Consider the following 14,886-nt stretch of genomic DNA (forward strand, 5'->3'; position numbering starts at 1 on the left):
CATAAAAGAGAAAAAAGTAGGGGTTGGTAAAGGGGTGGGAGGTGGGGTCATTATAAACAGGACACAGCACAGACACCCCATCAGACAAGAAACAAACAACCACTTTGAAAAAGAAAATTTGTTAACTTGTTTTTTTTGTGTGTGTGTTTTTTTTTTTTTGGTTTTTTTTTATTATTGCTTTACAGAAGTAACAACACAGCAAAAGCAAGTCATGCAAAATAAACACAATCCCATTTTCCATAACAGGAGATAGACTGTCCCAATGAAATTCACCATTAAAAATTTCAAAATAACATCATCAACATCACATTATAATAACAACAAAGTGCATAAGGCAATATAAAGCTTAAAACTATGATTGGTGTAATCAAGACAACATGGAGTTAGAGGCACATTTCAAATCATATTTATGGAATGTATTCAGCATTCTTGCCAGAGACTTGGTACAATTTAAGAGAGGGAAGGTGGGGTGGAAGAATAGAAAATACGAAATAAGAAAAATTTCACCTGTTACAACAACAACAAAAAAGAAAGAAAAAAAAGACGAAAAACCAAAAAAATGGGAGAAACAGAAAGGCAGGCATACACAAGTGAAGAACTAAATGAAGATTCAGTTTTATCGTTCCAATTATTCACTGAATATTTTCACACAATTTCTGAAGACAGTAGAATGATCTTGGGATGGGGAGGACAGGGCAGTAAGGGGTGGGGGACACTGCTGCTTTTATACCACAGTTTCCTGTACTCTGGGGCTGTAACTTCAATATTCGTTTGAATACTTGAATATAAGCTTTTACCCCTGGTATGTGTATGTCTGTTTTTTTGTTTTTTTTTTAAACTTGCTATTTAGGCAGCCATACTCCATTTTCTGGAGCAGTTCATGTATGATTGCACTTGTACTTGTTTCAACTCTTCCACTCTCTCCACCCCATTCCCATCCAAGTTTCTTTCACACAGCAGTCTGTTATGTTTAACATTCATGTGTTACACACAGGCCAATATCATAGAGATAAGAACAAAGTTTGCAAACACAACTTTCACAGCCATCTACTGACACACATTATGAAGGCCTGACCAGCAGACTTGTAATGCCAAAAACCAGCTTTGCTCCTGGAGCTTCCAGCAGAGGATTGTCTCAACTCTCACGCATATGCAACATACTTGTAGGATAGTTTTAGGTCTAAACTTGTTCACTGCTCAATGCTGCTGTGTGCTGACTACAATGGAACAGCAACAATGCTGCCATTTATGAGCTGTGGCCACAGCAAGTCTACCTTTTTATCAACTGCAAGTTAGGATTAGGATTTTTCCAAGAGAAACTGACACCCAATGTTTCACCAAAAAACTGCAGTTTTGATGCACAGTAATATGCAAGTGTTGTGGAAAACACATTTCTTGTAAAATGAACCCCAACAAAAAGAAAGCAAACAAATTTCCTTACAAGTGCTGGATTTTGTGTGTTTTGAATATCTTTTCTTCTTATATACTAGAACTTTTAAATACAACCATCAATATAATTTTATTTGATACCATTCTTGTCTTCAAGGTAAATATATATTTGATAAATATTCTTAACAGTGCTTAAAAAACAAACACACCCCTAAACCTCTAAAACTGAATCAATCGCACTGATATTTCAAATCTGCATCAATATCCCTTCTACATGTACCAGATTATACAATATTATACATGCATTTCAATTACACTGACAGCAAATGTTTTCTTTGTATAGGTCATTTTATCACATGTGCAAATCTTCATCTCAGAGGAATAAAAGCAAGCAACTTAACAAGAACATAATGGAAATACAGGCCTATAAAGGCAGGCTGACATGCACACTGCCACACAAAAACAAGACATCAGATATGGATGAATAAATTCAGAGGTAATACTGAAACACAACCCAATTGTCATGAAACTTTGTGTAAGAAAATAACAAATAAATAGATTACTGTAATTCTGAATGAGAGAGAGAGAGAGAGAGAAAACCCCTCACCTGTATACACTCGCAAGAAAGTAGATAATAAAAAAATTAAAAAATCAACCATACAAGCACCCACATTCTATTTTCAATCACAGATTACCAAATTTCTATAGTCATTCCCTTTCCATCTTTTCATTGTTGACCCTTTGACTGCCATCTGTTCTCTCATTGTCTCTGCCAATTATGTCAAAGAAGAAAATCATAACTTCAGACAGTCACACATTTATGACTTTTCAATACACCTTTGACTGCAGTGACAGTTTTTGCACTCAACTGCTGTGACGATGACTTTTTCTGCCAAAGGTTTTTGGAGTCTACCAAAATTTTACCAGATGAGCAATTCAAAAGTAATGCATATGGACAAAAGTCCCCACAAAGGTGTGACAGCTCTGATGCTATACACCTTCCCCCCATCTGTATCTTCAATGATACATACTAACATTTAAAGACAGCATAATTTGTATACCAACAACCTGTTTGACAGAATTATTTCTTCAGTTTAAAAGGGCAAAGTGCAGCATTGATCATATCCAAGATTATCAGACACATTTCTAATGCTGACATCACTGATTCCATGACAAGTTCATGCCATTGCATGCAAAAGTTTCTACAGATACTGAAAAATTCATAATCTCAACCATCTGGCAAGACTTTGCATAGTTAGCAGTTTGATGTCATGGCTATATTTTGATTGATGAGTGTACAAGTTCTCACACCAGGGATGGAGCTACCATCATCAACTACTGACTATGTTACTTTTATTTCTGGCTTCATTTTTCTTTTTCAATATGCTCCCCTTGCAGGCAGTGTTGGTGATCATACAGGCAAATTTTCTCTTTTGGTTTTGACACTAATGCCACATTACCACCATTTCAATTGAGTAAGAAAATTTTTAAAAAAAAAGAAAAGAGTCTTCAGTTATGAAATATTGGGAACTGGAAAATTCACACAAGATCTGGACAACAGTAAATTATATCTAAATTACATTGTGTGTGTGTGTGTGTGTGTGTGTGTGTGTGTGTGTAGCAAGAATGTTTCTGAGCAGTGTGAATAAACATATTTTCTCTGTGTGTGTGTGTGTGTATAGCAAGAATGTTCTGAGCAGTGTGAATAAACATATTTTCAAACATACACACTTTGTGTGCTCATGTGAGTATGTGTGTGTGAATCAGGAAATCGATTATTTCCTGTCTTTGCATACGCAAAAGGTCTGTACAGATCTATTATCACATCATGAACCTCATAATTTACACATTTGTATATGAAAAATATGCAGTTACAATATTTACATGTGCTTAAAAAAGATCTGAATGAGTAATGGTCAGAATAAGATGAAATACATATGACAATAACAATGAAATGTGCTTTAATAAATATACAAATATCTAACAAGTTTTTAAAGACTGAATGATAAGCACACTGCTACTATCAATCTGCACATCACTTGGAGTCATGACAACACTGGAAAGCTGTTGAAAAATACTGAACACTTATTAATGGTCTGAACTACCTTTGTGAGAGATTCCAGCATTGACTGCTTCCCTCAGACTTCTTTACAATCCTACAGGCATTGTTTGAAAGAGTTTTCCATGTCACTGAGGAGCAATAAAATTCTTTATTTGTGACAAATGTTCTAAAAAACATTTATAAAATATGTATAGATATCTCCATTCTTCATGCAAACAGTCTGGAATAGTTTTAAAAACTGTAAGAAAATGTGTTCTGAGCAAATGAACAACATTCACAGTGATGATGTGGCGTGAACGAGTTGTTGTTTTTGTCCTCCCTGAATACTGGACTGCTATCATTGATCATTTGGTTTAAATTAAGTGAATTTAATCACTTGGTTTAAATTCAACTGCTTGTTCCTGTTTGCTTGGGTTTGTTTTTACAGCAAGCACCATTTGATAATTACCACTGAACTACAAAGTATTATTACATAAATATATATAGCGATGTACATGAAATTCATTAAAATAAATAAGGAAATATTTTTAAAACAAAACAAAACAACAACACATAAATCAGCAAACAAACAGCAACTGGTAAGAATTTCAGTGAACAAGTCTTACTAAAACACTCAACATGGAAGTATAATTCAAATTTACTTTCAGAATGGGATTTCAGTTTGTTGCTGAACTTTTAATATAATTTTTAATTTTAATATCTTCCTTTTTTCAGAGATCTTTTCAGTTTGGAATTTTGTTTTCATAAATTTATTTTTTATTTGTAAGATATGTTGCAGTCTTCAATGACATTTTTCCCTTATTACATAGACAATTGCTACAAATAATTCTTTAAACAATTAATTTACTTATTTTCCCATGTTCAGAAAATATAAAGGAACTGTCAAAATGGAGATAAATTGATAATCCTATACCCAACACTGGCATGAAAGACCACACACACACACACACACTCACACAAATACGGTCATACACTCACAATGATGTTCATCTGAATATGAAACAGAACACAAGACATAACTGCATGCATAGATAATTCTTCCAAAACATACAAAGCATGCACAGATAATTCTTCCAAAACATACAAAGTGTTAACACAAAATACTGGAAACTCATTTCCATAAATAAATTTGCATGAATACACAGAAACAGAAAGGTGATGTGATAAATAGCAATCTAAAGTAGCAAAGTGATTCAGCAAACACCAAAGCCTTTTTTCTTTTCCTTTTCTTTTGCCATGGTACAAGCATATTTCATAAAGGTCAGTTCATCGTGCCCATGAAAAACAAAATCATTGCACACAAAATAAACAAATACAAAAGAACCAAAACAAAAAAGCACATTTCACTTGTCAGATATTGACTGGATTGTTCACTGCCGACAGACAGTTGCCACCAAATACTCTTAATTCATTCATCTCTGACAAGCAAAAAGCATAATTCATCTCACAGTTTTAACGCAAGATGCAACACAAACATCTAGGTGCCATTTTATATGATGTGGAACAGCCAAGTGTAAGATTTCACAGCTATCATGTGTTCCTTTCACATTTTTTAATTTTCCTAATTCAGTGTCAGTTTGGGAAAAGAAAAACATCCACCCACAATGCCATACATGCCTGCACCCTGTTTCTGAGATATTCTTGTATTGATATATTTTTGTATGGCAACCCATCATCTAGCATCAGTTATGGTCATTAATATTCACAAAAACTCTAAGTAAAAAATGTTCTGTGCTTACATGTGACTAAGCAACTCCTTTCCTTTTTTCTGCAGGTGGGTGGGTTGGGATTATGGTTTCAAATATTCAATGTGATCATCTGAAAAGTACATACACACACACAAGCATGCACTCACACATGCACAAACAGACATGCACATACGAACATACACAACCATGAACAACATAATCAGACAATGTCTGGGAAAGAACTTGTTGAGTAGTTAAGAGTAAAAGATCTTTTGCTCATCTTCAAAAATCAGATTAATACACATCTGCATTTCCCAAGGAGCTAGGCAGAAATAAACTTTCTGTGGAAATGAAAATCAGTTCCCTCATTTTGCCATAAATTAAGAACAGAGTAGGTATTACCTGCAAGATGTCATTTATTTAGTTTTCGATACGCAAGTTTTCAGTCTCCTCATGGATTAAGACCCCCTATGGTTCCAGTTGCCTGAAGAAAGTCTGGAGAAGAAACTGGAAACATGAATTATTTTTGCTGATAAAAACTTTTTATTTTTCGCTATTTTTTAAACACCTGTAGCCACATCGAGAGATTTCACAGATCAATATTCACATTTAAAAATAGATTTGACAGATTCAGAAATAATTCAGTTTTTACAGAGGCAACGGTGTTTCAATCTCAAGAAACATGCAGGAGACAGCACACCATGACTAGGCAAGTCATACATTTCATTCAATCCAAAAAAACTGCCTATTCCAGCACCTCATCTGACCAGCCTGCTGTGAAGGACTCAGTATTTCTCCAGCGTGTTGCCCACCATCACGTTCTCCTCTTGCACCACCTGCATGTCGATGGAGGATGCGCTCAGCTCCGTTGTCAGCGTTGCCCTGGACAGTCGTCGTTCTTCCTCGGCCTTCTCTTTTTCTTCCTGGAATGTTTCACTGGGTATGTAATTCATATGTGCCAGTGTGTCATCTAGAAGCAGAAGATTCTGACAAAGAATGAAACACAACTATTTCTTGTTTGTTTCTTTGCAGCTGTCATTTTCCTGAATGCAATGCAAGTTCATGCAGAGAAGGCTTTCAAGTTGTGTCACTTTATCTCAGTTTAAAGAGGAAAAAGCTACAAAACAAATAGAGATTGTTTCAAGTGTTTGTTGTTGAATACAAACTGCAATAGATGAAGAAACATTTTCACAACACATAAACCACTAGTGAATTAATCTAAATTAAATTTATTTAAAAATAAAGGGAAAGGGTGAATATACAGAAACAGATCAACATTTTCACAATACATAAATGACTAGCAGATTACTCTAAAATGGAAATAAAGTAAGTGAATGAATGAATCAAATAATAAATAAGTAAATAAATAATAATTATAGATAAATAAATGGGTGACCAAATAAATGATGGAGTCTCCTGTCAGACTGACGGATGAGTAGGCAGACAGGCGTATCTGTCGGTGTGTGTCCTCATATGGGAGAAGAGGCCGATTCTGGATGCACAGCACTTCCCACAGGTGTTGCAAGGGAAAACGTCTCCAGAAATTGAGCCCTGTTTCCTTCGCTCACACTTCTCCTTAACAGCCAGCGTTCTCTTGTTTTCAAATGTCTTTATGCCACTAGAGCACAATATCCTCCAGCGAGAGCAGTCAAGGGCATCAGTTTCCCAGGAAGTGATGTCTATGTCACAGGCTTTGAGGTTTGTCTTCAAGGTGTCTTTGAAGCGCTTGCAGTCTTCCAAGTTCGCAGTGGCCTTCCTTCAGCTGGCCATACAGTAGCATCTTCGGGATCTTGCTGTCTGTCATGCGGACAACATGTCCTGTCCAGCGTAGCTGGCACTAAGACGAAATAAATGAATGGGTGGCTAAATACATGAATGGGTGACTAAAAAATGAATGGGCAACTTAATAAATGATGGGTGACTAAATAAATGAATGGGTGACAAAAAATGAATGGGTAACTAAAAAAAATGAATGGGAGACTAAATAAATGAATGGGTTACTAAATAAACATCAGAAGAAATGCAAATATGTTGACTCTCCACGCTCACCTCTTCCTTTCTTCTGTAATATTCATCAATGGCACTCTGATATTTGGGAGACGTGATTCCAAACCACCAGGCTAGTTTTTCACCACAAAAGTCGGCAACTGTAACACAAAGAAAAGGAATGTGAAAAATGAAAATATTTTTTAAAGTAAACTTTTCAACTTCATGACAGTTAACAAACAAATATTCTAACAAGTGACTTCTTTAAATCATTCAGCAACCATGTCTAAATTGGTGCTAAATTGGTGCTATGGTTTCTTCTGTGATTATCATAAACATGGGATTCTGGTTAAGTGTTCATCTGAAAGACTAGACCCAGGTCATCACTGAATGTGCAATAAAGTGTCGGGAAAAACATGGTTCTTCATGGATACAACTAAAATCACTTACGAAATCAATCAAGATGAATGTTAAACAATGACACACATAGGTAAGTAATCATATGCCTAATATTTAGTATTGGTTAGTCCAGCCACACCCAATGCTGTGTCAATCACCACCCAAAACCCAATTCCATTGTCTTTTGAGAGTGACAGATACCTATCCACAATGAACAGTATTACTCTTTACTATTTCCTGATTGTACTTGCACAAATCATAGACAGATTTGCTTTAGTCAAGCTGCTAGTGATGACACAAGAATCTTTCCATGTTGAAAAACAACAACCACCTTTTGCTTTAATAAAAATTCTTATTAAAAAGGAAAGAGAGTCATGAACTTCATTATTGTTATTATCTTATAACTGAGGCCGTATACCATTGATACTGAAGTCTGTTCTCTAGGGTTCCACTCTCAAACTCACCAGGTAGATCAATACATATATTGCAGACCTGGAAGGCCCTGAAGCTGACAACCAGGAGCGGATGGAAAATACTGACATGTTGGATCTGTTCCCTGTGGTAAATGGAGTGAAGCAGGGCTGCGTCCTGGCACCCACATTGTTCTCCATTCTCTTCTCTGCCATGCTGATTGACGCCTTCCAAGACTGTGACCGGGGCATCTACATTTAGTTTCACAAAGCCTGTGACATAGACATCGCTTCCTTGGAAACTCGATGCCCTTGACCGCTCTCGCTGGAGGATGCTGTGCTCTAGTGGCATAAAGACGTTTGAAAACAAGAGAACGCTGGCAATTAAGGAGAAGCATGAGCGAAGGAAGCAGGGCTCAACTTCTGGAGATGTTTTTCCTTGCAACACATGTGGGAAGTGCTGCACGTCCAGAATTGGCCTCTTCTCCCATATGAGAACACACACCTACAGATAAACCTGCCTGCCTACTCATCCGTCGGTCCGACGGGAGACTCCATCCATCCATACCATTGATACTGAAGTCTGTTCTCTAGGGTTCCACTCTCAAACTCACAAGGTAGATCAATACACATACTGCAGACACACACACCCACACACACATGCACACACACACATGCATACATTCTGGCAAGCATGTGTGTGCAACACATTTCTTCTCTTTTTCATTTTACTGTAACTCACCTGACCATGTTCTGTATGCAGCTGTTGAAACATAATACCAAAACCAAGGCATCCACTTCAAGGTTTTCTGCACAAAACAGAAAAATAAACCACAACATATTACAGATGACACAAATACGAAACAAAAAATACAAAATATGGAAACAAAGTGAACAGGTGGAAAAAGTGAAATGAACAGTGAGAGAGAACACTGAACAGGTGGGATTTTTGAAAATGGGAGAGATTAAAAAAAATATTTAGAACACACACACTTAATGTTATATATATACATCATATATATTCTTCTCTGTGTACAAAATATTTTTTTAATCTCTTCTGTGCTTGTCGTCGGTGGGGATCAGTGACTTCAGTGAATACATTATACAAGAAAACAATATGTTCTGGTGAGATGATTGATTGTATGTGTGATGCATATGTTGAAACCTGTGTATATGATGAAACAACTGACTGTATGTGTGATGCATATGTTGAAACCTGTATACAAGATGAACATTTTTTTTTCATCAACAAGGGTAAAAACGTTGCAAAATGTCACGTGGAAAAGGCAACCAAAAAGAGGAAAATTAACCCTGCTGTTGTTGTACCTCATTTTAAACACTAAAAGTTTTAATGAAATTCACTTTATGCGTCTGAACAGACTAACAAAAAGTCATACTTCACCTTAACATCTTTAAAACACAGACCCACAATAATTAATTTTTGTCACACCAAATAAAGTTGTTTTTTTCTCTCTTTTTTTTATTTATTTATTTTTTAACATAATTGGTGTCATGTTTGTCTTGAGCATTCAACAAGGTTTTACTCAGCGAATGAATTCTTCTTCTTCTTCTTCTGCGTTCATGAGCTGCAACTCCCACATTCACTCCACGTACATGAGTGGGTTTTTACATGTATGACCGTTTTTACCCCGCCATACTCAGCTTTCGGGTGTGTGCATGCTGGGTACGTTCTTGTTTCCATAACCCACTGAACGCTGACACGGAATACAGGATATTTAATGAGTGTATCTGATCCTCTGCTTGTGTATAAACATGAGGGGGTTCAGGTACTAGCAGGTCTGCATATATGTTGACCTGGGAGATCAGAAAAATCTCCACCCTTTACCCACCAGGCGCCGTCACCGAGATTCGAACCTGGGACCCTCAGATTGAAAGTCCAATGCTTTAACCACTCGGCTATTGCGCCTGTTGAATGAGGTCTGAATAGAAGTTGGTATGGTTGCAAGTTATCGATATCATACCCTTCTTTATATTATTCAAATAAATTTACTTTGAAAATCAAACAATGAGTGTGGATGTTTGTTTAAATTCCACTTACTGTTTTCTGAAAAAAAGAAAGAAAAAAAGGAATACTGTTAAAACTTAAATCATTTGTTTCTTCCATTTGTAGTTCTTTTTGATAAAATAATGTCTGCTGACATGGAGAAGAATATTGTCAACTGAAAAGAAAAAATCCTTATTAATGTGTATTTGCATGTTTGCACAAGTGGACTTTTCAGTTTTCTTTTTGTTGTTTTGACATCACTCTTTTTGTTTGAATGGTATGTGTAAAACTAAAAGTAGAAAAAAACAACAGAGGATGGATAACTCACAGGATCAACAAGAGGCTGATCAGGCACATCCTCTTCCTCCTCGTCAGTGGAATATTCTTCCAGGATGCCATCACTGAAATGCAAGATGCGGCGTGGGACTTTCTTCTTTTTCTCCGATGGTGCGTCTCCATCACCCAGACTGACAGAGGTGAAGGGTGCACCCTGAGAAGTCATGCCTCCATGAGTGGTAGGTTCTGCTGGCGGCTGTGAAATAACCAAAAATGGAGACTTCAGAGAATAGCTTCAGATGGTACACAAGTTAATTCCCCTACACTGACGGTCACAAGTTTATGATGTATAAATCATGATGTATAGTATCAAACCCATATTCACATGTGCACAAACCAAAGTATGAGTAGTAAGACAGACCACATGAAATATCCTTTCTGGTCAGTAAATGCATCCAGCATAAATTTCCACAGACTTCCAAATTTCAATACTTTTTACTAATTCCTTTTCAAATTCCTTTTTGTGTTCATGCGTATATAGTGTATATATATATGTATACATCATTACAAGTATTACACCACTCATACATGTATGTTTTTACGTTTCAATTCAATTTTAGACTTCAACAACAACATCATTTTAAAATCTTCATTTGGAACTAAATCTATTTATTATACAAATCAAACTTGAAATGAAACCAGAGCACTGAGCAAGAAACAAAATATAATCACAACTGATAAATTCATCCACAACAGAAGAGCAGGAGGAAGAAGAAGAAGATTAAATCATCCAGTATCTGTGTACTGATCAACTCTTATATACATTTCTAATCTTCCAGACATGTGGCTGTTGTCAGACTGTTCTCATACACAAAATATTATTAGTGTTATTATCTTCTTTTGTTCTTCTAACTGTTTTTGGTTACTATATTTATCATTCTTTCAAAACGTTTTTGTCGAAACCTTTTTCTTGGACCTAAGAAAGAAAAAACTGGATGAATGAACAAAAACAACAAAAACAAACGCGCCATCAACAACATAACAGGCCGAACGGAAAACTAAGGTGGAGGTTTATGACATTCGATTTTGCCAAGACGTACAAATGTTTCATTCTCATCAGTGATCTGGAGACCTGTTCTGGGGGTAATGTGCTTTTCAATGAAGTTCCACCTCTGGTAATTGTCTACAGCATTTGTTGCACCCGGATCTCAATGGAAATCGAGTTGGGTGTGTTACAACGGGAAGCTTATTGAAGTTACTCTGGCAATGCTGGATCGGTTGTCTGAGACTGAGAGAGAGAATGAGACTGAGACAGTGCGTCCATCGCAACATAATGTAACTGCCAAAATTATTCATCCTTCGACCAAGCTCAGATATAATATCAGTATGTATCTGTATACACAAGGTATGTTAAATCACTTACTCGGAATGACATTCACAAGAAGTAAATAGATTTTTACCTGATTTGCTTGTGTTCCTTCGCTCTCTGTTGTCGCCATCTTGAATGACAACACTGTGGTTACACTCCATAAACATGCCATATGACTTGCTGGGGGCTTTTTGTTTCGTTCCGAGCATTGACACTGAATTCCCTTGAATTCACTAGATTGAGATATTTGTGTCTGTATTCCGAGCTTCTTATGCTTTGTATCTTTGACGTTTTACCGCAGTCTCAGTGTCGAGTACCGTTGCAGAATATCAAAACATATGTTGGTCGTGTTTTAAACAGTTTCTTTTACTGATGAATGGGAAGCCCAGAGTGGCATAAGGCAATGCGCAACTTTCAGATTAAAAAACTCACATGGTCATACTGCCCAGGACATGCAGGAGTTAAGGGAAATGAGCGAGCTGACAGACTTGCTGGTAACGCAACACCAACGAGCGGCCTACATCTAGGAAAATCGGAAATCCTCAGAAAAGTCAAAGAATATCAAAAAGAACAGGTACAAGGCCATCACACCATCTATCGCCTCAAAGAAATAAAAGCAGAGAGAGGGAGCGGCCGTAAGTCTAACATGAAAGGTAGAGCACGATGCTTTGCAAATCAAACAAATATAGGCATCATTTCCAAACCAACATTGCGCCAATTTCTTCAAAACGGAACAGAGTCTCTGTGGGCTTTTCCAAATGCAATAGACTGAGCAACACACTAGACGCCACGTTCTTGGCATCAGAGATCTTTTCCCATCCCTCTTGCGGCCAATCAGTGGCAGCCTCTGTGCGTGTGTGTATGTGTGTTTTTGTGTGTATGTGTGGGTCTGTGTTTTTGAGTGCGTTTGTGCATGCGTGAGAGTGTAAGTGTACACAAGTGTCAGGAGAGTTCTGTGCATGTGTGTGTGTGTGTATGTGTGTGTGTGTGTGTGTGTGTGTGTGTGTGTGTGTGTGAGGGGGGGGAAGGTGGGGGTGCAGGGAGGAGGTGGGGTAGAGGATGAGGTATGTGAGTGTATGCATGCCTACACTGTGGGAGCAACAGGATATTGGAATGTATATGTTATATATATATATATCTTTGTATATATGTGTGTGGGGTTGGGGGTGGGAGATATGGGCGTGTGTGTGTGTGCTTGTACAAGTAAGCGTTCATCTGTGTGTGTGTGTGTGTGTGTGTGTGTGTGTGTGTGTGTGTGTGTGTGTGTGTGTTGGAGCTCATGTACGTTTATATGTATTTGACTGTGCTTTCATATCTGTGAAACTGTGTGTTTGGCGCATATCTGTTATGCATGTGTGGGTGTATGTGTGTCTTCATGTTTTACATTTATTTGCTTATTTATCATCATTGTTGTCTTATTTATTTAATAATTTTTTTTTTTATCATTATTTTCATCACTACTACCTTTTTTATATCATAATTATTATTTATTTATTTATTTATGTAAGCTTATCTTCTTCTTTTTTTCTCAAGGCCTGACTAAGCGCGTTGGGTTACGCTGCTGGTCAGGCATCTGCTTGGCAGATGTGGTGTAGCGTATATGGATTTGTCCGAACGCAGTGACGCCTCCTTGAGCTACTGAAACTGAAACTGAAACTGATGAATCACTGAACCTCACTGACAGCAGAGATCATATTCAAACTACATTCATGTCAATACACATGTATGTAGGTTTAAGTTTAAGTTTCTCAATGAGTCACTGCGTTTGGACATATCCATCTGAGAGCATGCATGAGATTTCATCTACAAAACGCCACGGTATATATATATATATATATATATATATATATATATCACTGTCACTGGTCACTGGGTTCTTTTTCAGTAGTCCAAATGATTAGTGTCTACTGCATCTGGATCTGGATCTGGTAGTGTACGTCGCAGACGCCAGTTCTGACGATATAGACACGACGGAACTAGGATCATTTGGGACTTCAGTTTATCGTCTCATCTGAAAGACACTGAAGCCACCGCACAAGTTTGATTTTCTTGTCAAAAAAGGGAGAAAAGGCGAGACAGGGATTCAGACCCTCACTGGAGAGAGAGAGAGACGCAGACGCAGACGCAGATGATTTATTCATTAAGGCCATAGCCCCATATGAATGAGGGGCGATAACAAGATATGCATACATTACCGTAACTGGCAATAAGCGTTCAACTGCTTATACAATTAAACTATAGAAATTAGGACAATACCATTTCTCTTAACTTAAAAGCTTTATATAAGTACAATGCGAGATTTCTTATAACACTGTCGTTAGATGATGCCATCAATAAACAAAATTTAAACAAACAAGGATATTCATAATATTGAGAGAGAGAGAGAGAGAGAGAGAGAGAGAGAGAGAGAGCCTGAGCCTGAGAGAGAGAGGGGGGAGGGAAGGGAGGGGAGGGGTTGTGGGGGAGGAGGGAACGGTAACTGTCCACTGTACACCATTACCTCATGCATACAAACCGCCGGAGAGCAAGGTCAGTACGACAGCAGTCGAGCAACAAATCAACTGTCCGGTGTGGCGGACTCGGAGTGTTCGTTCACGTCACGGCCGGGTTTGCCGCAGCGGTGCCATATGTGTGTGTGTGTGTGTGTGTGTGTGTGTGTGTGTGTGTGTGTGTGTGTGTGTGTGTGTGTGTGTGTGTGTGTGTGTGTGTGTGTGTGCGTGTGTGTAACGGTGTGTGTGTGAGTGTGTGCGTGTGTGTCACGGTGTGTGTGTGTGCGTGCGTGTGTGTGTGTGTGTGTGCAGTGTGTGTGTGTGTGTGTGTGTGTGTGTGTGTGTGTGTGTGACTGAGGTCAAATTTTTAGTGTGTGCAGTGTGTGTGTGTGTGTGTGTGTGTGTGTGTGTGTGTGTGTGTGTGTGTGTGTGTGTGTGACTGAGGTCAAATTTTTATTACAAGATTACACTGACTGAACAACTGCTTTTCTTTCTTTCTGTTTTTCTTGAACTATGATGAAACCGTCTATCACATTTCAGTGTCCACAGCCGAGGTCAGAAGTTCTCCTCTGCTCCTTCATGTTGCCCAGTATTACCTGTCGCATGTGGGGATCTAAACCCGACAAGAAAATCCGATCTGGACAGCCGGGCCGGGCCCGGAGGGGGTGGACTCTGAAAGATTTGACTTGCGCAAGACCCCGCGCCGCGTCATGAAGGAACTGATTCTGATGAACAGTTCTTCTTCACAGAGTTGAGAGAGGAGACCGTGAGAAAGAAGGAGCAGAAGAAACATTTGATTTTATCCCCCCCCCC

At 38.0% G+C, this 14,886-nt stretch overlaps 1 protein-coding gene across 1 annotated transcript; it reads right to left on the minus strand.

Annotated features, from left to right (window-relative positions):
* Positions 1-706: 706 nt before the first annotated feature.
* LOC143296691 (protein FAM177A1-like) lies at positions 707-11,739 on the minus strand. Its single transcript, XM_076608723.1, has 5 exons — positions 11,676-11,739; positions 10,268-10,471; positions 8,677-8,743; positions 7,189-7,286; positions 707-6,062 (listed from the first exon to the last, which is right to left on the minus strand). The coding sequence occupies exons 1-5, from the start codon at positions 11,712-11,714 to the stop codon at positions 5,925-5,927; spliced, it is 546 nt and encodes a 181-aa protein (XP_076464838.1). The 5' UTR covers positions 11,715-11,739; the 3' UTR covers positions 707-5,924.
* Between the last annotated feature and the right edge of the window lie 3,147 nt (positions 11,740-14,886).

The sequence above is a fragment of the Babylonia areolata genome, chromosome 21 (genome assembly GCF_041734735.1).
Source record: "Babylonia areolata isolate BAREFJ2019XMU chromosome 21, ASM4173473v1, whole genome shotgun sequence".
NCBI classification, from domain to species: Eukaryota; Metazoa; Mollusca; class Gastropoda; order Neogastropoda; family Buccinidae; genus Babylonia; species Babylonia areolata.

What these genes read in the sequence shown, in the direction of transcription:
- LOC143296691 (XM_076608723.1), bottom strand. Translation starts at nt 11,714, where the DNA reads ATGGCGACAACAGAGAGCGAAGGAACACAAGCAAATCAG. An exon ending in AAGGAACACAAGCAAATCAG is followed by an intron (nt 10,472 to 11,675) that starts GTAAAAATCTAT and finishes GTTATTTCACAG; the next exon opens with CCGCCAGCAGAACCTACCAC. An exon ending in ATCAGCCTCTTGTTGATCCT is followed by an intron (nt 8,744 to 10,267) that starts GTGAGTTATCCA and finishes TGTTTTGTGCAG; the next exon opens with AAAACCTTGAAGTGGATGCC.